The 25,213-nt window shown below is 42.5% G+C and overlaps 1 protein-coding gene across 1 annotated transcript in view; it reads right to left on the bottom strand.

The window, feature by feature from the left end:
- FAM81B (family with sequence similarity 81 member B) overlaps nucleotides 1–25,213 on the bottom strand; it is a 132,757-nt gene that overhangs the window by 49,835 nt on the left and 57,709 nt on the right. The window contains exon 5 of the mRNA XM_073590631.1: nucleotides 15,618–15,747. Within this exon, the coding sequence (XP_073446732.1) occupies nucleotides 15,618–15,747 (130 nt within the window). The remainder of the gene's footprint in view (nucleotides 1–15,617; nucleotides 15,748–25,213) is intronic.

Here is a 25,213-nt window from a genome sequence, read left to right as displayed (position 1 = left end):
ATTTCTCACTCTTGCTGCCATCCTGTCTAGTAAAAATCTTCATCTTGCAGATCTACTTTGTTTGACATACCCTGGCTGACAGCTTGATGGGATTTGACATATTTCCCTTCTGTTAGCTATTTAGCCTTGGCAGCAATTATGCATTTTAGGTGCCTGAAAATGGGCAGATGTCCATCCTGGAGAATATCTTCATTTATTTCCCAGGAAGCCTCTGTGATATATACATCCTTACAGAAATGCATCACATCATTTTAGGTAATAGCCAGATAAAAAAATACTTTATTAATAGGACATATTTATTGTAAATCCAATATATAAGATGCTGCTACATCTGCAGTATATATATAATATATATATATATATATATATATATATATATATATATATATGCCAACTATTAAAATCGCACTATGGATTATTACTGCTTTCATGCATTTGTCCTTATGCATTAGCTGTTTATTTGCATTTTGTGATACAGTATAGACTGTAATGAAAACTACAAGCATATTTGCTAATGCTGCTGAAATGTCCAGGAGGCTCCCGAAAAAGGAGAAACCTCCTGGACTCCAGACAGTGTTTCCTTAAAGGGTAACTATCATTTCAAAAGTTTTTTTCATATTTTATAGAGACTGCAAATTGATTCCGATAAGTGGAGGTCCAGGTCCTGAGACCCCCATCCATAGCTCAAAACACTGCTATGAAGTTTGCAGCTCCTGAATAGGTTTGCACACATTAGTGTATGAGCTCTATAGTAAGTTTCCGTGTCTGTTCACCACTCTCACAGAGCAATATACAGGAACATACAATTTTTGGGTACATACACCACTTCTAAATGGTATTTTGAGAGATTATGTGGGTTTCAGGACCAATCCATCCACTGATTAGCAGCACTCTGCTGTCTCCATAATATACAGCATTAAAAAATAGTTTGAAATGATATTTATGCTTTTTAATGTTTCCGGTTTGAAACCCCAGGTGCCCCATCATCAAACGGAGTCTGAGGGTCAAATATACATTCAGGGGGCATGACTTGAAAAATAAGGTGTTGTTACTGACAACATTTTTTGGCTTCTTACTTCACACACCACATTTATGCCTCCTTGACAAGGATCCCCAAAAGTTGGAAAATATGAAAGGCAGCAGAAGAAAAGTATGTTGTGAACCAGAGTATACAACAAATACTGTAATGTAGATCAGAATTCCACATATCTGCCTTTTTATTCTAATGATAACACGTCTATTTATCGCCTCTCCCCACAGGTATGTGCTACTCTGCAACAACCTAGCTTTTAAAAAATGATACTATTTTATCTTTGCTGCTCACTCATGGTATGTTGCTACCCCTTCCCCACTTTTCTTTATGACCCATTTGATTACTCTGACTTCAATATCCTACATCTGGCTCAACTTGACTAACTGATCAAGAAGATGAGTCCAGGCCTCCTCCCCATGTTTTACACCTGAATTTGTTAGCAAATATAAGGTGAGCAGTTAGTCTGAACAGTGCATCACATAAGTGTATCAAGTGTGATGCCCTGAATTAACCCAGAATTGAACCAGGAGGGAACTGAAGGTAACTGGATACATAGTCACAGTAAATGTTTAAGTTTATTTTCACTCTCACCCCTATAGTCCTCCACTTTCTTCAAACCCTCCTGATCCCTACACCTAATAAGGAACTGGTCATTTCTCCCTCCATCTTCCCCATCCATCTCACATCCTTCTCAGAACTGTTCCTCAACATACAATCCTCTGTCTCCAAACACAGACAGCCACCTCATGCCCTCTCCTGCTCCTCCTCACTACCGGCGATATCTCGCCAAATCCTAGCCCTCCTCACCCTATCCCCACAGTCATTTTCATCCATGCTCTATCACAAATTTCGGCAACCTTGCTAACCTCATGCCTATTCGTCCAGCCTCCATTTCCCCAGTCCTTTTTAACAGGAGCTATATGGAATGCTCGCTCCATCTGCAACAAACTTTCTTACATCCATGATTTTTTCATCACTAACAAACTTTCCTTCCTCGCCATTACTGAAACATGGCTCACCCCCTCTGACACAGCTTTTTAGCTTCTTCAGCTGCACTTTTGTATGGAGGATTCCTTCCTTTCCACATCACCTACCCCAGCAGCAAGCATGGAGGAGTTGCTTTTCTCCAGTCAGCTAACTGCTACTTCACCCAAATCCCACTGCCACCTTCTGTTACTCGCCCTTCTTTCGAGGTGCACAGTGTGTGTATCTACTACTCCCCTTACTACTTCCAACTGATTGTCATTTACTGCCTCCCAGGGCCAGCCACCACCTTCTTCGACCATTTCACTACCTGGCTACTTCATTTTCTTTCCGCTGACATCCCACTATCATCATGGGTGACTTCAACTTACCCATTGACACATCCCACTCAGCTGTCTCTAAGCTCCTGTATCACACTTCTGTAGTGACCAGAAAAACCATTACTATTGTACAAAACAAACAAAACTGTGGGCTGACACCGACCTACACTAGACCTAGCAGCTGGGGAACTATTAGTGTTTATTGCTTGGTAAGTGCTTGTGTGATCTGTTGTTTATTTATTTCATTACTAATGTACGTTATTTGTCATATGGTAAGTGTGTTCTCTATTCCTTACATGATTGCATTTGTGACACCAGTTTCCCGTCTTGCCTTGGGAGGAGGTAAATTATTTAATATTATGCTGCCCTCTCCTGCCTTGTTTTGGTATTACAACTTGTAGTACTATGCTACCCTCTTCTGCCTTAGTTTGGTATTGCAACTTGTTTTTCTGATTTAAAAATAAGTGGCAGTTGGAGGTGTGAGGGAGACTGAAAAAGTTGGTGTTACGCGTGGTTTTGGTGGTGAGAGGAGGTAGGAGATTGAGGCTCTTCGTCTAGGACAAGCGGGTAGTACAAATAGCACCCTTTTTGGAGTGTCCCGCGTTTACAGCAACAGAGTGCTGAGACAAGCGAAGGAGCTGCAGAGCTGCATAGCAGATTTTCTGGATACACCAATCCGATCCAGGTTAGCTAATTCTCCCCCTTCACGCAGCACAGTTAGTCAAATGAAAAGTTACTGCCATCCTCCCAAGGCCGGGACTGAGAAAAGGCTTTGCCTGACGCAAAGTGTAAGGAAAATTGTATCTGCTATCCAAGACTGTTATATTGAAAAACATAAGAATTGTTACAAGTATTTAGTAAAGTTCATCTTTCAAATTTGCACAGGACCCCTGGTGAATGCTTCTTTTGTCCGCGGCCTCATACCTTTCGAGCATCAACATAACTCTCAGACTCGTATATCCGTCAACTCCCCCCTTTATTAATTGCCACCTAACCTATGGATTGTTAGAGCCATCAGAGTCCCCGTGACTGAACCACCCTCTGAGGTACTAGGCCCTGCATCCCACAAGGCGGTGCGACACTTCCTCATTCATTCTTGCTCAATGATCTTCAGCAGCCACTCACAAGGTTGGCCACACACTGGACCTCGTCTTCACCCTCCTCTGTTCCCCATCTAACCTCTCTAACTCACCTCTCCCTCTTTCTGACCACAACCTACTGACATTATTTTCCCTCTCCTCCCCAGGTGCCCAGTCCCCATTCAACAAACTTGCACACCCTCTCAGAAATCTCAAACAAGTTGACCTATAATTCACTTTCCGAATTTCTTCTCCCTTTTACAGACATAAGTTCCTTACACAATGCAGATGCTGCAGCATCTTTATATAACACCACAGCAGCTCTCGAATCGGTAGTCCTCCTCACACATACCAAAGCTTGCACACGCAACGGCAACCCAATAGCACCAAAATACCTCTATAAATACCAAAAACAAAATGAGGTCATGAGTTTTTCAATAATCAGATAATTTATTAATTAACAAAGAAAATCAATATAATAAATTAAGCTAGAGTACCACAAACCAAGCAGGACAATAAAAAAGGAGGGATTTCTACCAAGTATATACATAACAATCCATGTCAATGAGCTACAAATAATTATAATTTTTAACAATTACATATTAATAATTCAAGTACGAATTCAGGACGAAGACCGGCGAAACGTGCGTAGGGGCGGCAGGCGGGGGTCCAGGTCTCCACTTCTTATGTAAATTTGGCACACGGGCTATATGGATATAATTTCTGTTTACTTGCACTATTGGCACTCTTGCACTTTATAATGATCCTATATACTTTAATACACTGCACTAGCAGATAATGTTCTGGGTCTATTACACTGGTCAACAGCATTTTTGGTGCCAAAGATATTTCATCGAATTTAGGGTATTTTTGGGGTGCTGATTCTGAATATGTCATCAGTTTTGCCAGATTGGCTCAAGTTTTTGAGATTTTTGGTATCTTATTTATAGCACTTGTTGGTAAATGCGACGCATCATCTCATTAATTTCTTTGGATTAGTACTTGAACTGAGCAGTTCTCAATATAGTTTTGTGTTAATTAGTGTTCTAAAAGTTTGTTCATAGCTTGATTTTTGCACTAACTTTATGTTGTTGTCTGTTTTCCAGTGAAAAGCATGAACTCATCATGAAGAAGTTGTCTTAACGATCCAGACTCATTCTGTTACATTTGTGGTGAATATACACTGCCAAAACATAGAAGAAACATAACACACTTCGTAAAAAAAGTGTATTTTGCCTATTTTGGGGTTATGCTTGGGGACCAAGACAAGTTTTGGGCACCACACATAGTGTGCAAAGCATGTATCGAATTATTACGAAAATGGAGCAAAGGACAAAGAAAAAGCTTCAAATTTGGTGTTCCAATGGTGTGGAGAGAGCCAAAAAATCATCATGATGACTGTTATTTATGGTAAACACAGGTACAGGCACATCTTCACAATGAGGGACAGGCCTTCTTGCAGATTCCATGTTACTCCCATTTTCGTTTCTTATGCTTATTGAATCCTTGCACTTGCACTGCACAGAAATAACAGTCATCATGATGATTTTTTGGCTCTCTCCACACCATTGGAACACCAAATTTGAAGCTTTTTCTTTGTCCTTTGCTCCATTTTCGTAATAATTCGATACATGCTTTGCACACTATGTGTGGTGCCCAAAACTTGTCTTGGTCCCCAAGCATAACCCCAAAATAGGCAAAATACACTTTTTTTACGAAGTGTGTTATGTTTCTTCTATGTTTTGGCAGTGTATATTCACCACAAATGTAACAGAATGAGTCTGGATCGTTAAGACAACTTCTTCATGATGAGTTCATGCTTTTCACTGGAAAACAGACAACAACATAAAGTTAGTGCAAAAATCAAGCTATGAACAAACTTTTAGAACACTAATTAACACAAAACTATATTGAGAACTGCTCAGTTCAAGTACTAATCCAAAGAAATTAATGAGATGATGCGTCGCATTTACCAACAAGTGCTATAAATAAGATACCAAAAATCTCAAAAACTTGAGCCAATCTGGCAAAACTGATGACATATTCAGAATCAGCACCCCAAAAATACCCCAAATTCATTAAAATATTTTGGACACCAGAAAAAAAATTTTTTTTCGTTGACCTGTGTTATCAGAGTTCCATTGATTCCTTCTACACTCTGTTTTGTCTCAGTTTTGCTCTTCTTCCATGGTCCTGGCTTCATTTTTTATACAGATGCTTAACTGGATAAAATTGATTATTATAGTTAATTAGCACTATTGCACTTTATATTCGATTTCTATTCTAATTTATCAAGGTTTCTCATCTGTATTCATTATGTGATTGATTATTAATATGTAATAGTTAAAAATTATAATTATTTGTAGCTCATTGACATGGATTGTTATGTATATACTTGTCCTGCTTGGTTTGTGATACTCTAGCTTAATTTATTATATTGATTTTCTTGGTTAATTAATAAAATATCTGATTATTGAAAAACTCATGACCTCATTTTATTTTTGGTATTCATAGAGGTATTTTGGTGTTATTGATCTTTGGAGTTTATTTTCTGATTTTTTTCACCTGATTTGAGATTTCCTCTTGTTTAATCTTAGCAAACCAGCCTGACTAAAGGACCAAGGCGGGCGTCCAGGGTTGCTGAGCGGAGATGGAAAAGATTCCACTCCATTGATTACTTCATAGCATTCAAACAGTCCCTCCTTACTTTCAAGTTCATGCTCACTGCAGCAAAAACAAACATACTTTTCAGCTTTTATATCCTCCCTATCTCACAATTCTAAAGAGCTTTTCAACACTTTCAACTCTCTCCTTTGTCCCCCAGCACCTTTTCCCTCTCCTCTCAGCTGAAGACTTTCTCATTCTTCACACAGAAGATTGATAACATCAGAGAAAGCTTTGGCCTACAGCCCTCACAGCCCCTCCTCATAACTACTCAGGCCTCTGCCTCCAAAACCAGCTTCTCCACCATTACACAAGATCAACTTTCCTCTTTACTCTCCAAATCAAACCTCACCACCTGTGAACTTGACCCGATCCCATCCCACCTCATCCCAAACCTCACCACAATCTTTATCCCAACCCTAACCCACCTCTTCAACCTATAACTAACAACTGGTGCCTTCCCCTCATGCTTCAAATATGTGTCAATCACACCCATCCTTAAAAAGCCCTCCCTTGACCCATCTTCTCTGTCTAGCTATCGCCCATATCACTTCTCCCCTATACCTCAAAACTACTGGAACAACATGTCCATTTTGAATTGTCCTCCAACCTCTCCTCCCACTCATTTTTCGACGCGCTTACAATCTGGTGGCTTCTGATTGCACCACTCCATTGAAACTGCCTTGTCTAAAGTCACCAACAACATACTAACTGCCAAATACAAGTGACATTACTCTGTTCTCCTCCTCCTGGTCCTGTCATCACTTCGACACAGTGGACCATTCCCTCTTGCTACAGATTCTCTCATCTCTTGGCATCACAGACTTGGCCCTATCTTGGATCCCCTCAAACCTATCAGACCGAACATTCAGATTCTCCCACTCACACACCACCTCCTCACCTCGCCCCCTATTTGTCGGTGTCCCCCAAGGTTCAGTCCTATGTCATCTACTCTTCTCCATCTACACCTTCAGCCTGGGACAGCTTTCAGCATCACCTCTATGCTGGTGACACACAGATTTACCTATCTGGACCCGATATCACCTTCTTACTAACCAGAATCCCACAATGTCTGTTTGCCATTTCATGTTTCTTCTCTGCTAGATTTCTAAAACTTAACATGACTAAAACTAAATTCATCATCTTTCCACAGTCTCACTCAAACCCCTCAACAGACAACATCAAAGTCAATGGTTTCCCACTCTCCATAGTCCCACAAGCTCACTGCCTTGGGGTAATCGTTGACTCTAATCTCTTCTTCAAACCAAACATCCAAGCCCATTCCACTTCCTGCCAACTCTGCTGTCCGACTAATCCACCTTTCCTCCCGCTATTCCCTGGCATCTCCTCTCTATCAATCCCTTCACTGGCTCCCCATTGCCCAGAGACTCCGGTTCAAAACCCTAACATTTGCATACAAAGCCATGCGCAACCTGTCTCCTCCATACATCTGTGACCTAGTCTCCCGATACTTACCTGCACGCAATCTCCGAACCTCACAAGACCTCCTTCTCTTCTCTCATCTTTTCTCCTCTTCCTACAATCGCATAAAAGATTTCTCCAGTGCATCCCCTCTACTCTGTAACTCTCTATCCCAACATATCAGATTCTCACCTGCCATGGAAACCTTCAAAAAGAATCTGAAAACCCACCTCTTTTGACATGCCTACAACCTACAGTAACCATCGTTCCACCATACCGCTGCATGACCAGTTCTACCCTCACCTTCTTTATCCTCACCCATCCCCTGTATATTGTGAGCCCTCACGGGCAGGGTCCTCTCTCATACTGTAACAGTCGGCGACTTGTATTTTTCAAGATTATTGTATTTATTTTTGTTATGTTTATCCCTTTTGACATTTAAAGCACTATGGAATAAATGGTGCTATAATAATAAATAATAATAATGAAAAAAAAAAAAGTGCATGTGAAAAAGCACATATGTTGTATCTATGAAAAACATTTGTAGAAGACGTATGACAAAAATGCATGTCTGATTGAGGTCTTTGCTAGGTTAACACAATACCTTTGTTCAGCAATTCCTGTGTATATTTTTGTGCAGACCATACTGCTAAAATTGAATACAGTACATCTGTCTCAAAGTTTTGCACTCGATGGATCTCGATGAAGGAAAGTTTCAAGATTCATAGTGTTTACTGATCTAAGTTGTGCAATTTGTTGAATAAGAACATAATGACATATTGACGGTCAGTGGAACCTAATATCATCAACCAGTTGAGGCCTAGATTCTAAATCATCCTGAAATGTAAGTAAAAAAAAAAGAAATCACACACTGATCAAATTTGCAGGAATTTAATCACTGCAACTCAAAGTTTGACAAACTCAGTATTGTGTATGTATCTCCTATGCCTGTATTTTGTGTGACTTCGGTAGTGATCCTCTTGTTTCTCCTCACACAAAAGAGCAGATAACAGTCCTGCTGCTGGGTTGATGTTATGACACATTACCTGTTATTGCCGCCATGATTTTGAGACCTGTACTGTTAAGATCTGCTTGCAGTGGCACACAAGAAGGTATCAAGGCACTGGACTACCTTTGCAGCCTGAATGAGCTGCAGATACAGTCCTATGCTATTAGTAGTGAAAATGACATAAAAAAAATGCAAAACCGGAGAGGAAGGAGAGAGTAATCATATGTGGTTACCACCTGTAGAACCATTCATTTTTCTGAGTTATCTTGCTATTATGTATCCAATGCATGCACAGTATGAGGACCCTACAGTGCCCCGGCATAAAGAGTAAACTATTCTCCCCCCAGCTAGCCCTCCAAACAGTTATAATGGTTCTCACATAATCCTCCAAACAATATAATGGACCCTCACATAGCCCTCCAAACAACGTAATGACCAACACATAGTCCTCTAAACACTATATTGTCCCTCACATGGCCCTCCAAACAGTATAATAGCCCCCACATAGCCCCCCTAATATTATTATAGCCCTCCAAACAGTATAATTGTGGTCACTGTGCTGAGATGTCAGAGTTTAGGCGCAGAAGAGCATTTTGAGAGTTATCTTGCTGTTATGTATCCAGTATGATGACGCTACAGTACCATCCAAACAGAATAAAGCCCCCAACTAGCCCTTTGAACTGTTTAATGGTCCCCACATAGCTCTCCAAACAGTATAATGGTCCCCACATAGCCCTCCAAGCAGTATAATGGTCCCCACATAGCCCTCCAAGCAGTATAATTACCCCCACATAGCCCTGAAAACAGTATAACAGTTCTCCAAACAGTATAATGGTCCCCACATAGCCCTCCAAGCAGTATAATGGTCCCCACATAGCCCTCCAAGCAGTATAATTACCCCCACATAGCCCTGAAAACAGTATAACAGTTCTCCAAACAGTATAATGGTCCCCACATAGCCCTTCAAATAGTATACTGCCCCCCACATAGCTCTCCAAATATTATAATGGCTTCCACATGGTCCTCTAAACAGTATAATCGCACTAGCTGTGCTGAGTTGTCAGAGCTCAGACACAGAGGAAGGAGTCGACGGCTTCCTGTTATATCAGTGCTTTCAACTGTATCTGCTATGGGACCCCCACGTCTCACAGGCCCCATAGCGGTCACGTTATCTACCACTATGAGCGGTACACTATTGTATACATATATATCTTTCATGTTTCTGTGCGTGTGCTTCTCCAAAACTTTGCTACCTTCTATAAAATGAAATATTGAATTTGAGTATTTGAATGCATCCAGCAAAGTTACTGTAGATTTGTGATACAGGCAGATCACCTTAACATTGAGTCACCTCCATCTACTATCTACTATGTAATATAAGGTATTGCACATAAACTGGTAATAGTAAAATAAAAATAGGAGCTTTAAGATGTTCCTCGTGTAGAAAGATGATTCCAAGTTCAGCCCCCACACTGTCTGTGGGAAGTGTCACTCTGTGCAGCATATGCCTTGAGTGTCTGGGAATGTAAAAACTAATTACACGCTAACAATGAATGTGAAGCTTTGAAAACCCTTAATTTTTGTAGCATATTCTCTAATCGGTAAATTAACTTATTGAACTATTGACAGATCGTTGACAATACTGATATAAAACTAATGTATGAATAAAGTAGCAGATCTATAGAGAATAGACTGTGTTATAGAATTACGGTATGTTTCTGCCTAAGTGAACTATGACATGGGCACCTTACAGAAGAGGGACCCAAAACACAGACCAAAATGAGCTCCCCTGTGTTGCTGGGTTTTGCCACCCAGGACAGCAGCAACCAAGACTCAGCTGTCAGTTTTTTCAAGGAAAGTCCTACACATTTTCTCATCTCCCGGTAGCGAAGGGAGTGGGGACAACGGGATCTGGGCCTTCGCCTTCTATGGGCCCCATAATAACAGCAAAGCTTGCCTTTACAGTATGTTCTGTTCTTCATCAGTCTGTAATCATCTTACGTAAAGGTTTATATACACTACACATTTGGAAATGCATGTGTAGAATATAACATTTAGGCCGGGGTCATACAAGTTTCTAGCATCAATACCTGGCACTGCCGCCGGCACTCGAACTGGAGTGGGAGGCTGCATAGAAATACATGCAGCCGCACACTCCGGTCCGACTGCCAGCGGCAGTGCCAGCTATTGATGCTAGAAACTCGTGCAAGTTTCTCACATCACAAACGGCCTTAGGAATAAAAACACCTCCCCAGAGGATCCTGTGTGTCACGTCCCCTTGGTAAACACCATAGCTTATTGCATTAAATAAAAGAGCCCATGTCGCTGAAGCCATATGGAGGGTTAACAAATGGAAAACTCAAGGAAGCAGCAGGAATAAAAGGAATAAAATAAGAGTAAAAACTGGCCCCTTGTCACCCTGTAACAGATCCTCTTTAATTAGTGTATTGAAAGCAGCAAATTCTGACTATAGAAATAGCATTAAGTGTCACTCAGATGCTGAAATTTTCCAATTTTTGCTGCTTCCAGCACATCAACCTCACGAACTGACAGTCCACTTGATGCCTTGAGGGTATGTGCACACGCTGCGTATTCTGCTGCGGATCCGCAGCGGATTTGGCCCTGCGGATCCGCAGCAGTTTCTGCTGCGTTGTACAGTACCATTATAGTCTATGAAAAACAAAAAACGCTGTGCACATGGTGCAGATTTTTCCGCGCAGATTTGCTGTGGATTACAATCCGCAGCATGTCAATTCTTGGTGCGGAATCCGCAGCGGTTTTACACCTTCTACATTGTAGAGGTGTGAAACCGCAGGGCAAAACTGCAGGGTAATTCTTAGATAAACCGCAGGTCTTTTGACCTGCGGATTTACCCGTGGATTTTACCAAATTTGCGCGGAATAATCCGCAGACCAATCCGCAGCGTGTGCACATAGCCTAATATTTCCCATCCCTTGACAGGTGCCAGTGTAATGTGATAATGTAATCTGTCAGTGGGTTTTTTTTTATTTTTACCTTTTAGTTTTTTTTTATCCCATTTTTCCAAGATAATTTGTTTATTTCAGGATGAGATTTAGTTATGAATGACACAATTCATCTTTCTATAACATGTAATGGAAAACAGGAAAACACTTGTACGGTGAAATGTGAAAAAATGCCCAATTCCACCATAGTCTTATGAATATTGTCTTAACAGGATTCATTGTGCAGTAAAAATCATCTGGCAGCATGATTCTCCTGGTCAGTATGTTTACAGCAATACCAAATTGTATGTTTTTTCTTTTTTCCTTTTTTTATTTTATTGAAGTGGTGAAAAAATTGCAGTTGTTTATAAAAAAAAAAAAACATATAGTCTGGTCTGTGTCACCATTTTTTCTCTGGAGGAGCTGTGTGAGGATTTTTTTTAATGGATTGACAAGGTGACATTTTTATTAGTATATACGCTTTTGATTTTTTTTTTTACAAGAGAATCATCAGCCCAAAATGGAAATTCTGAGATTTTGTTTTTCTTTATGGCATTTACTGTACAGGTTATAAAATCTTCATCTCTATGATTCACATTTTTATATATTTTTTTAATACCTTTAAGCCCTTTTTCTTTTAGCCTGCATACATCGCCTGATCACTTGTTCTATATATTCCAATACCATTGTATTGCAGTGTATAGAAAAAATCATGGTCTCCTATGAAGTCCAACTTGTGGTGGGGTTTACAAGAATACCAACATGGCAGCAATAAGGGCCTTCCCTGACTGACACGGCAACCTAATTGCACTATGTGATCATGCCATGATGGGCGCTCGAACAGACTTCGGAACAGGATCATGCACCTTAAATCAGAGATTGACAATGGCAATAAAGAGGTTAAATAGCAGCAGTCAGAGCAAGCTCCGGTCACTGCTGTTATCGACAAATGTTACCTGTAAAACATGCCCGTTACATACATCTGCGCTGCACGAGTAAGTCACAATTAAGGAGGGGGTTAAACTTATCTGTGATTAATGTATATACACAATGATCTAGCCTATATGCATTTTTTCAGTATTCTCTCTTGTGTTGACTGAATTAAGATGAGATAAAACACACCCACTCACAATGTGATTAGTAATCCCGCTATTTACTGAAAAGAAGAACAGACACGACAATTCATTTTGTTTACTAAGAACATAAATGCACAAACTAAAAAGATTATACAAAGAACCTAGTAATGCAAAAGCCAACTGTAAGCACTAGGTAGCTGCTGGGCAAATAGTTCTACCAGCAGCCAAGCCCTGTACAGCCTATCTAATTCATGGGGGAGGGCTCTATCCTCACATACTATTCAGTATTCAATGTCCTCCATAATATTACAGTACGGCTTGAACGCTGAATAGTATGTGAGGATAGAGCCCTCCCCCATGAATTAGGTAAATTAGGCTGGCCAGCCAACAAGACTGCCAGTATAGCATGGCACTTACATGTATAAATGGTTAATTGTAGCATCCCTGTCGCCCCAACACATGTTTTGTCCTACTTCATCAGGCTGCAACACACACTTTTCGGCTTTTTGTTGTTATGTCTATGTTCTGAATAGTTATCTGCAATTTATTGAGTTTTAGCCAATAATATTGTTTATGTGCATCTGTAGTGGCAAACCTCTTGTTATAGACATCATCTATACGAACTTTGTGTCTTCTCATATTTGTTTCCGTTTCCTCAGTTTTCATTTTGTTTTCTAACATATTCAACAAACTGTTAGGCATCGGATTCCTGACGCTGCACAGTGGGAATCCAGAGCCCGACATCCGGTGGTCCCCCATTCCTCTCCGACCCCTGCTCAGCAATCACAGCAAGCCAGGCATTCTGCTCAGACTCGTTCTGTGAGCCTCGATATTGCTGCCACCTCTGGTGCAGCAATGGTAGCGCAACCTGCTCTGCAGGGAACCGCTCCTGAGGCTAAGTCCTCGTGCCATGCTACTGGGCATGCCCGCAACTTGTCCTCTCAGTGGAGAGCAGGGGTCACATGTCCAGGTCCTGCGTCGGATCTGATTGGTTCTTCCCAGGTTACTGGAAGGTCCCGAAAGCGCATGGCTATAAAAAGCCCGTATGGCGGCTCGGCCATGCGCTAGTGTGGACCTATTATGCTATGTGTGAATGGTGATGGATGCATGTTCTGGTGACTGACTTATTGGAAACCCCTACCCTTTGATATTACGAGTGGTGACCGAGTGTGTATAGTCAGCTCCAGGTAGTGGCTAGCTATTTGCCACTGTGCTACTGCACCTAGCACTAGCGCCCGTCGGTGTCCGCCCTGTCGGCACCGTCGTCTAGCGGTGATAGTTACCGCCGCACCTGTGCTTAGCAGTTCTGCCGCGCAGCGCTAGCAGTCCTCTGGCTTTCGCGGTTGCGACGCCACCCGCTGGTCACCTTGTGCACTTAACAAGGTCAGCGTTTTTGTATTTATTTGTTTAAGGTTCTCTGTGTCTGAACAGAGCCAGCCTTAGCCGCTCGGGTGACGTTAACCCGAGCGCACTACTTCACCCATTGGAGTATCTGCCATTGTCCAGCAGCGGTCTTGTCATCTACCGCACTGTGGACCCCAGGCGGCGAACGCACCTTCTATTATTTTTATTAGGTGCGTTCTGCCGTCCATAACACAAACAACACACACACTGAGCTAGAGTTTGAGTTGGTACATACAACGTATAAACTCATGTTCACATTAGCCATAAATCAGACAAAAACCTATAAGAAACAAAATGAGCATAAACCCTGCTGTAACTAAATAAGTAAAAAAGAAAACATGCATTTAAATAAGAGCATTCTTAGTAACACTGCTTTTGATCAAAAATAGTATAAAAGTCATCCCACCACGGCAAGGTGACCCTATTCGGGGCGATCCTAAACTGTCTAATATTAAAACCTTACCATGTGTCAGAAGTCATCTGTGTGAATAAGGTCAGACAAGGGACTGGGTCCCGAATTCTGGACAACTTGGCCTTGTTAACCTCAAACTCCAGCTCAATGTGTATGTTTTTTTTCTTGGATTTTTGCATTTTGTACAAGTGAGGATGTGCCCCCCCTCCTTGAGCAGGACATTACATTTAAAATGGTTCCCAAGGGCAGAATTGTCCAGAATTCGAGACTAAGTCCTTTGCCTGCCATTATTCACACAGGTCACTTCTGACACATGGTAGTTTTAATATTAGACAGTGTAGGACCATCCCGAATAGGATCATCTTGCAGAGGTGGGGTGGCTTTTATGGTATTTTTTTTACCAAAAACAGTGTTACTAAGAATTCTGTTATTTAAAAGCACTTTTGCTTTTTACTAATTTAGTTACAGGAGGGTTTGCGCTCATTTTGTTTCTTGTAGGTTTTGGATATTTCAAAAACACACACTGATAGGAAATAGGGCTTTCACTGAAATTGGGGTTTATGAATATGTAGAAACATGGAGATTTGATTATGACATAAGGCCCTGTATACATCTCACTATTGCCATCTGTTTGATGTATTCGCTGAAAGAAAAACCTCCTGGAGTATATCTCTGATGGAGGGCTGCCATATATCTCACAGCACAAACATAGGCATGGGATGTGGCTACCATTGAGCTCTTTCAGTCTCTGTTGGGCCAATGGAACCCTATAAATACACTTAACTGTTGGGTAGTTGGGTACTAGTGATGAGCGAACATGTTCGGATAAAGTGTTATCCAAGTATCTTGGGTGTGCTTCAATAATATGTTTTGAGTCCCCGCGGCTGCATGATTCGCTGTTGTCGTTTATTGTGTGATAGTCAATCTCCGCATGTGTTGAAGCTGTCTAGCCGCCGCAAAACATGCAACCACATGGACTCAAACACATTTTTCAAGGACGCCTAAGATACTCGGATAACACCCGAGCACAAATACGCTTGAACACGTTATCCGAGCACGTTCACTCATCACTTTTGGGTACTTTTCCTGGCTTACATGCTAAATGTAGATCATAAAAGTGATCTAAATAAGAGCTTTGTGATCTTTGTGATCATTTTTGTACAGCACTCTGATAACTAACAAAAAAAATAAAGCAAATGAACCGATGTCAATAATTTGAGACAAAATGCTGATGATACTCTGATTTCTAACCTTTATGTCAAGTTCCTTCATATGAGCCTCCAATGCTACAGTGACATTGTGAATCTCCTTCTCTTGTGCATGCAGTTCCTGCTTAGTTGTCATGAGGTCACCTGATAATTTTGTTATACTGGCATCACATCTGAAAAGAATAAAAAAGGAAATGTTTCTTAGTTCTTATTGTTCATGTCATAGACCAAAATCTGTCCCGTATGACTGCGTACCCACGATCAGGAATAGCAGCATTTTGGACTCGGGGTACTTTCGCTGCGTCCAAACCACTGCGTTTACGTTGCAAGCGTAGTAGATGGGATATCTATAAATCCCATGCCCACTGTGCTTCTATCTAACGCTGTGTTAATTAACCCGTGGTGTGGGTTTAGGAACCGCAGCATGTCAATTTCTGTGTATTTTCAACAATAGAATGTCATTACATGATTTACCACATGTACCTAAACACAAGTGCGGTAATTAGAATGCAGTGAAAATACACTGCGTCCAAAACGCTACTATTCCTGATCGTGGGCTCATAGCCATATCAGGTTCTGATTTTTAGATCTCTATTATTTACTCCTAACGGGGTCAGCCAAAAAAGTCATTTGTACCAAACTTGTGATTTGACAGTTACTGATTTTAAGAGGCGCCAGTGTATATAAAAGCCTTATAAGTGACCATTAAAGCTGACCCATGATATACTTTATTCTGTAAATGTAATAATGTCCTTAAAAACAATTCATTTTGCTCCGCACATGTGTCATTGCTATAACTAGTGAGTCATTCTTGATCTGCTGAATCTGCTGTACAATTGGTATCCTGGGTTGCCAACAGTTCAGAAATTCCTGGACAGTCCGTAAAAATCGGGCACCTTTTTGCTCTGTCCGTAAATTATTTTTAGGATGTTTGTGATTTTTTTTTAAGCCGAAGAAACTTAATCTTGACTGCGATTATCATCATTTTACAGCGAAGGCAGCTGATGTTTTCCTATCAGAATTATGGTCTGTAGACATGTATGTATATGTAACTGTATTATTAACCCCTTAGTGACGGAGCCAAATTTTTGAATTCTGACCAGTGTCCCCTTATGTGGTAAGAACTCTGGAACACTTCAACAAATCCCAATGATTTTAAGACTGTTTCTTCATGGCACATTGTAATTTATGATAATGGTAAATTGAGGTCGATATGTTTTGTGTTTATTTATAAAAAATATCAGAAATTTGATGAAAATGTAAAAAAAAATAGCAACTTTCAAACTTTGAATCCAGGTAGTCATACCACACAAGATCATTAATAAATAACATTTCCCACATGTCTACTTTACATCAGCACCATTTGTAAAATGTTATTTTAATTTACTAGCCTTTTAGGAGGTTTGAAATTGTAGCAGTAATTTTTTATTTTTTCAAGGAAATGTACAAAATGTATATTTTTGAAGGACCCATTCATGTTTGAAGTGACTTTGGGGGTCCTATGTATTGGGAAACCCCCAAAAGTGATACCATTCTAAAAACAGCACCCCCCAACATATTGAAAACCTCTGTCAGGTAGCTCATTAACCCTTCAGGTGCTGTTCAGGGATTAATGAAAAGTGATATGACAGGAATGAAAAAGTGTATTTTTACCACCTAAATGTTGCTAACTTCTGAAGAGGCCGCTGTAGCCGGCAGACTCGCAGGCCGTTATTTGGCCGTGAATTGACATGGCAAACATCAGGGCCACAAAATAATGATCTCAGGGTGCCGATGGGGTTAAAGAAGAAGCCCCCACATTCTGTTAACCATTTCTATAATGAAGTCACTATTGACAGCAGCATCTAAGGGGTTAAACAGATTTGGACAGTGCCAACACTGATTGTGGCTGATACAGCAAGTTGTCAGCTATAGTGTACAGCCGATGCAATTCACTTATATCTCATGTCAGTAAAAAGACGTATTGGTGGTCATTAAGGGGTTTTGTGGGCCCCACCAATGAGACCTACATCTAGTTGCCTGATCACAAAAAGTCAGCGAAGCTGTCATTGGGGCAGTTATCGGTATTCCTATACAAATGAAAAGACATTCTGATCACCTCGCCACGAACGGCTGCACAGCCGGCACTTGTCAGGGCTCGATTCGCAAGATAGATGTAGGTCCCATTGGTGGGACCTGCATTCTATCCTGAGTATATGCCATCCGTGTAATAGTTGGGAATATACTGTAAAATTCAATATATGGAAAAATATAATTTATTGTAAATCTATGTTTTGTATTATTTTTATAGGTCATTATAACTGTCATTGCAACATGGTACTAAAACAGAACTTACACAATTCTGACAAGAAGATAGGACTGCATATATATATATATATATATATATATATATATATATATATATTTATTTATTTGACAATTCCAAAATCAGTCCATACCCTTAATAAAGGTATAAGCCACATTAGAAATGAATTTATAATTCAGCTTCACAGTGTTTGGAACCAGTATCAAAACTCTCCATATCAATGGTTAATGCAAAGATTCTGCTATGTCATGTCATACATTGTAAAGCCACTTTAAATCTTGTATTTTTAAGATTTGACAGTAATTATTCAGGTATAGTTTATGTCTAAAACTACTTTAATTCCTGGCCGTATTTGATAAGTAATGTCCAGCCTGACAATAATTAATACAGTATTCTTGTATAAGGAAAATCCGGTGTCAGCAGTTCCTGTGTCTGGCTCCTGATCCAACATTTTATTTAATAAAAAAAACTACATTTCACTTTTTATTAGCACTTCATCCTCCTATCAGATTTTCAGTTTAACTTGCATAATAGTTATATGGGTAGGAGGTTAAATGTGATGAAACAATTATTGCATAGGACAATATAAATAGACCTAAGTTTATTTGCCACTGCAGGTCTGGTATGAACTTGAATTGATTTTGATGTACAATATCCCTGGTTCCAGCAGGAAAATAGATTGTGTCTTACCAGAAAAAGAGTATAATCCTGTATAAAATTTAAGTAGTAAAGAGGAATTAGCAACATTGTCCCAAATGCTCTCATATACTTTATGGCAAAGAGAATAAATAGTACAATGTCTTGCAAAAGTATTCACTCCTCTTGGCTTTTTACCTATTTTGTTATATTACAACCTGTGTTTAAATATTTTTGTAGCCCGATTTGTGTTTGATGCATCAGCACTAAATAGTGAAATGAGAAAAATATAGGCATAAATAAAATTTATGGAATCAAATAACTAAAAATTGCCATGTGCATATGTATTCACCCCTTTTGCGATGAAGCCCCTAAACATTTATGGAGCAAGCAATTACCTTCATAAGTCATATTGTTAGGGAAAAGAAGTCCACCTGTGTGCAATCGAAGTGTCACACGGTCTGTTAGTATATACAGTACACACCTTGTAGCGGCCACCCAGTAATCAGCTCTGTTAACAATCTGGGCAACTCGGCAGTCGTTGCGCAGGCACCATAGCATGTATGTGCTCACGTGTGCCAGGCTGCCCAGAGGCAATGACAAACTATAATCGACGGGAGGTGTATCGTCTGTGTATACTGTATCCCTCAGTCATGCTCCAGTGATGCCCGTGAGCTGCTTTGAGTGACACCCTGTTGTGAACACTGTTCCTCCTCATCCAAAACTGTCCCCTGGCTGAACAGTTGTGTACCTGATCACTGTTGGTACAGGAACCCACCCTCCAAGCCATGTGTGAACGACTGGCCTGATAATGATGTGACTGGTCCCTGTTTCTCCTGTGAGAACACTGAAACCTAACACAGATGGCCCTCTCTTTCTGCAGCAGCTCAGACATCTCAGGGTAATTTTTCAGGATGCTCTACACCACCAAATTCAGCACATGTGCCAGGCAAGGGTGTGTGTTATGATTGGGTCACCGAGGAGGAAACCAAGACCAAGCTAAGCCACAGAAAACCAGAGAGGTTGGTAACTAAGCAGATTGCAGACCCCTGATCCTATCCACACAACTAGCAGTAGCCGTGGAGCGTACCTACGATGATTATAGACACCTCGACACAGCCGGAGAACTAAATAAGCCTAAAGCAAGAAAGGGGAAATCTAAACTGCCCCAGAGCAGACCCCAAAGGAATAGATAGCCCCCAAACATATATTGTCGGTGAGACAAGATGAAAACACAAACGCAGGTAGGAAAATAGGCTAAGCAAACGATGGGGCCCACACTAACTAGACAGGACAGGAAAGGAAAGATACTGTCTGCAATCACGCTAAAAACCCTGCAAAAAATGTGCAACACGTCTGATAGAAAAATACTGAAGTCACTAGACTTCGCCCACTATATCAACACTCTGGATTATTCTGAAAAGCAGAGCAAAAAGAGGCCAATCTAATAAGGGACAAAAACAAACTGGCACAAGCAGTAACATAAGGATGGAAATTCAGCACAGCCCCAGCCGGGGCTGGCTGACCACACAAAACTGAATAGACAAAACCAAATCAAATGTGAACAATAGCAAAAGAACACTTAGCTTGAGCATGCAGGGACTGAACTGGAAACTAAGACTTCAGGAGGCAGGAAAAAATCACCAGCAGGGACAGAGGGAGTCGGCTGTCTTAAATCCAATCAAAAACTCCAGATGTCCAATCGTCCTCCTCATTATCAGGTGGCAGGCCTCTGTTAATTAGATCAGCTCCATTACCTCCTGTAACCACCAGAGGGAGCCTGGAAAGAGAACTCGCGACCCCTCTGTCAATATAACCAGCTCCACTACCTTCACTAGTAACCAGAGGTAGGCCAGAAAGTGAATTCACAACAGATGGAGTTATGCAGTGCGCACCTGATTTTGTCAGGAATACATTCATGCATGACAGGGATGGCCGCCTGGAAAAGTACTGGCGGATGGGAGCCACGTACTGTGGTTCCCGTGATATCAATGTATTGTTACCCCTTCATAAATCACTTGTGAGTGGGTGAAAGAGGCCGAGACTGCAGAAGACAGAGCAGAAGGAGGTTCAGATCTTCCTGTGTTTTCAGGTGCGTACTCCACTGCAGCTCATGCTTTGCATTCAGATACCTCGACATGCAGATGGTGCTCAGATAAGAACATTGATGCTTTGCTTCAGTCTCTGACGGCACCGCATACAAACCAACCGTGTCTTGTCAGGGAGCTTTGATGAGTTGGTTTTGATGAGCTCAGTTCATTGGCGCAGTGGGCACAATCGTACGTTCCTCATTCTTCTCCTAAGTATCCCCCATTCTCTGGAATTCTGTGCCTCAGCACGTCCGTTTATCTCCTACATTCAGAACTTTCAAGCAGAACTTGAAAACCCATCTCTTTAGAACAGCTTACAACCTGCAATGACCCCGCTGCCACGTAACCACTATCAGAGCTGCCGCCTTACCAACACTGGAGCTGCTGCAATCCCTTGGACCTACTGTCTCCTTCCCCATTATCCTTAGAATGTAAGGCTGCATGGATAGGGTCCTCTCTCTGTACCTGTCTGTCACTATTTGTTTGTTCATTGTAATTTATATTTGTGTTTGTCTCGGTTCCACCCCCTCAGTGTGTCTGGGATACAGCTACTGACAGTTCAGCCATCCAATCTGGTATAGGGGCGTGCTGAAGTTGATCACATTATGTCTGGTCAATATGGTTTTTTTTTGCCAGTATGGAGCTTGTTCACACGCTCTGTATCCAGGTGGTGAATTTGACGTAGATGACAAAGGATCTGGAATGAGAAGGCCAGAGTCTGGAGTCATCACAATATCAGTTGCAGGGTCAGATAATTAATTAGATGAATACCTTCTATATCCCTCTACCGCCAGAAGTGGCTATCATGTCAGTAACATCTGATGTACAGTTGATCTCTCCTGAACCTGTAATTGCCCTCCCTGATATATTTTTGGGCGAGAAAGTTTAGAGTATTCAGGGAGAGCTGTAATTATTTTTTACCAAGCGCCACCCATCATCACGGGATGAATTCCAATGGGTGGGAGTAATCATGTCCCTACTGCGAGGGGATCCTCAGACATGGAAATTTTCCTTAATAGAAAAGGTACAGCCAGCAGCACTCATCCATCAGAATGCAGGTTCAAAAGTCCAATGACCCAATTGGAGAGCAAACCATCATAAGAAAAAACGAACAGCATTCCATCTGGGTGAAGGTAAAGTATCTTATGACATCTTTATTCTGCCAAATTTCTTATGCTGGAAATTTTACTTGTCCCCACAAGCCCCAGAACAGTTTTCTATTGGCACCTTTTTTGACAGTTTAGGTCTGCTATATGACAGACCCAACAGGATCCAGGTCGCTGAGGCTATGTTCATGAACCTGGCACAGGTGAAATCACCGATAAAGTCAGTCATAGTTTGCCGGCCGGGGAATTGGCTCCATTGACAATTCAAGAAAGACCATGGACTCATTTAGATTTGCCTCTGTCTGGTGGGAAAACTGCTATCAGGGTGGTAGTTGACGGATTCAGCAAGCAAGCTCATTTTGTTCCTTTGTCAATGATACCTAAGGCAGAGACACTCTCCAGGTTGTTTATTTATATTGTAAGGTTACATGGGATCCCTCTTAACATTGTGTCTGAGAAGGGAGTACAATTTGTCTCTAAATTCTGGAAAGCTTTTTGTAGTAAACTCAGGATCGACTTGTCATTTTCATTGGCTTACCACTCTGAGACCAACAATCAGGCTGAGAAGACAAATCAATCTTTGCAACAAATTTTAATGTGCTTCGTGGCAGCTCCGCAGGATGACTGGTCTTTGTTTTTACCTCTTGCTAAGTTTGCTTTTAACAGTCAATTAAATCCGTCTACTGGAACCTCACCGATTTTCTGTAATTATGGCTTTCTTGCCCATTTTGGTGAATTTTCTAAGATTAGTTCTGATTGTCCTGGGGTGGAGGTCACCGTACAGAGACTTTGGGATGTCTGGAGGGAGGTTCAAAAGAATATTGGAATGGCTCAGAATCGTCAAAAATGGTAGGCAAATATAAGACGTTTGATGGGTCTTATTTTTAAGATTAAGGATAAGGTTTGGTTGTCATCTAGTCATCTAGACAACCAAACTTAAAGCGCCTTCAGCGAAGTTGGGTCCAAAGTTTTGGTCCATATGACATCCTAGAGGTGGTTAATCCAGTGGCATTAAAGCTTCGTCTATCCTTTCGCATGCCTAACATGTTCCATAAATCCCTATTAGAGGAGTTTGTCCCTTCGGCATTGTCTTCCTCATCCCCGCCTCCTCTGGTTTCGGTCAACGGTGGCTTGGAGTATGAGGATCAGAGGGTTGTGGACTCTTGGAGGGTCCGTAGTTCCCTCCAATACCCCATCCACTGGAGGAGATATGGACCAGAGGAGTGATCCTGGGTCCCAGGTCGAGATGTGAAGGCAAAGCGGTTAGTCAGGGACTTCCATCTAAAATTTGCTGGGAAGACTGGGGTTTTTTTTGTTTCACCCTCCTAGAATAGGAGGTACTGTCATGGTTCTGTTAGGGCTGGCGGAACGCACCAAATTATAAAATAATAGTAGGTGCGTTCGCAGCCCGGGGTCCACCGTGCAGAGGTGGTACACTGCTGCTAAGTAATGGCGGAAGAATAGAGCGGCGTAAAAACAGTCACACCCGCTTAACGTAAATGCCGGAGCCTGTTTAGCTCACAGAGCCCGGCCAAAAGAGCGCACAGTGTACAGCCACAGATCTCTACCCCAAGGACACGGGGTTAGAGTCCCTCTAGGCCCACTGAGCGCACGGCGTCGCTGCCGTGAGCGCTGCTATAGACGCTGGCTATGAAGTGGAGCACGTGCACTGAGGCGTGCCGAGTCCCTGGTGAGGACTGATGCCTGACTCAACCTCTGTCCTACCTACACCTAAGCTTGGGCGCTAGCAGGCTAGGCTGCACAACACATGCGTACCAAGGGTAGGGGTTTCTTAATGAGTCATTCACCAGAGACATTCATACGTGCATACATCACTCACTCCACATAGTAAATATAGTCTATCCTAGCGCATGGCCGAGCGGCCATGCAAACCTTTTATAGCCGCGAGCGTCCAGGACCTTCCTGGCTTCTCGGATGGGCCAATCCGAACACGAGCAGGACCTGAGCACGTGACCTTCGATCTCCAATGGGAGATCAATCCACGGGCATGCTCAGTGGCCTGACATGGGGACTTAGTCCCTGGAGAATCTCGCTGCTGAGCAGCATGTATTGCCATAGATGTGCCAGAGGTGGCAGCAGCAAGCAAACCCACGGAGCTGGTCTGGGCAGAGCGCCTGGACCGACGAGTTTGCTGAGCAACCTCCTCTGCGGCTGGAGAGGAATGGGAGACCGCTGGAATTAAGGCTCGGGATTCTCACTGTGCAGCGACAGAAATCCGACGCCTAACATTACCCCCCCTCCTAGGGCCCCCCCTTCTCTGAGCCCGCTCAAATTCCACAATGAGAAGAGGAGCGTGGATGTTCTTCACCGGCTCCCAGGTCTGAGCCTCTGGACCATGACCCTTCCAATCCACCAAGTAAAACTTTTTGCCCCGCATCATCTTGCATCCCACGATGGCATTGACCTCAAACTCGTCCGACGACAGGTCTGATGTCCCGGCAGATGGTTCAGAAAACCGGGACATGTGCAGCGGCTTATGGAGAGATACATGAAATGTGTTCGAGATATCCAAGTGTGGTGGGAGAGCCAGGCGGTAGACCACAGGGTTGATCTGCTCAAGGACCTTGAAAGGGCCAATATAGTGCGGTGCAAACTTAGTGGATTCCACCCGCAGCCTGATGTTTCGAGCGGAGAGCCACACTAAGTCGCCAGGAGCGAAGGTCAGAGCCGGGCGCCGGCGAGTGTCAGCGGAGGACCTCATTCTCTCCTTGGAGGCCCGGATAGCATCCTGCATGCGATCCCAAATGTCACGTGCCTCCACCACCCAGTCTGCCACCCTAGAGTCGGTGGACTACACGGGCATGGGCACGGGGACACGCGGATGCTGGCCGTAATTTAAGAGGAATGGGGTCTGACCGGTGGAGTCGGCCACAGTGTTGTTCAAGGCGAACTCCGCCCACGGCAGCAAGGGTGCCCAATCATCCTGCCTGGCCGAGACAAAAAGTCACAGATATGTCACCAGGGTCTGGTTGGCTCTCTCAACCAACCCGTTCGTCTCGGGATGATAGGCCGAGGAGAGATTTAGCTCTATGCGGAGCAGAGAACAGAGTTCTCTCCAGAACCGAGACGCAAACTGAGGACCGCGGTCGCTGACAATCTTATCCGGCATGCCGTGCAGGCGGAAAGCATGTTTAATAAACAACGCTGCCAGGCCCCGTGCCAAAGGTAGCCGAGAGAGTGGTACCAGATGCACCATCTTGGAGAAATGATCGGTGACCACCCAAATGACGGTGCTGCCACTGGACTTGGGCAGACCCACCACAAAGTCCACACCAACCATCCCCAGGGCCTGTCAGCAACCGGCAGAGGGTAGAGTAGCCCAGCGGGCTGCTACCGAGAGGACCGATTCTGGGGGCAAGAGACGCACACCAATATATAGTCCCTGACGTCATGGGCCATATGCGGCCACCAGTACGTCCTCGCCAGAAGCTCAGAGGTCCGTTTGGTCCCAAAATGTCCACCCAGCCTGGACGAATGAGCC

The sequence above is a fragment of the Dendrobates tinctorius genome, unplaced genomic scaffold, assembly GCF_039654945.1.
Source record: "Dendrobates tinctorius isolate UK_male_01 unplaced genomic scaffold, ASM3965494v1 ptg000003l, whole genome shotgun sequence".
NCBI lineage: Eukaryota > Metazoa > Chordata > Amphibia > Anura > Dendrobatidae > Dendrobates > Dendrobates tinctorius.
The sequence above is the reverse complement of the archived record's forward strand: the minus strand, read 5'-3'. Positions and strand labels throughout refer to the sequence as shown.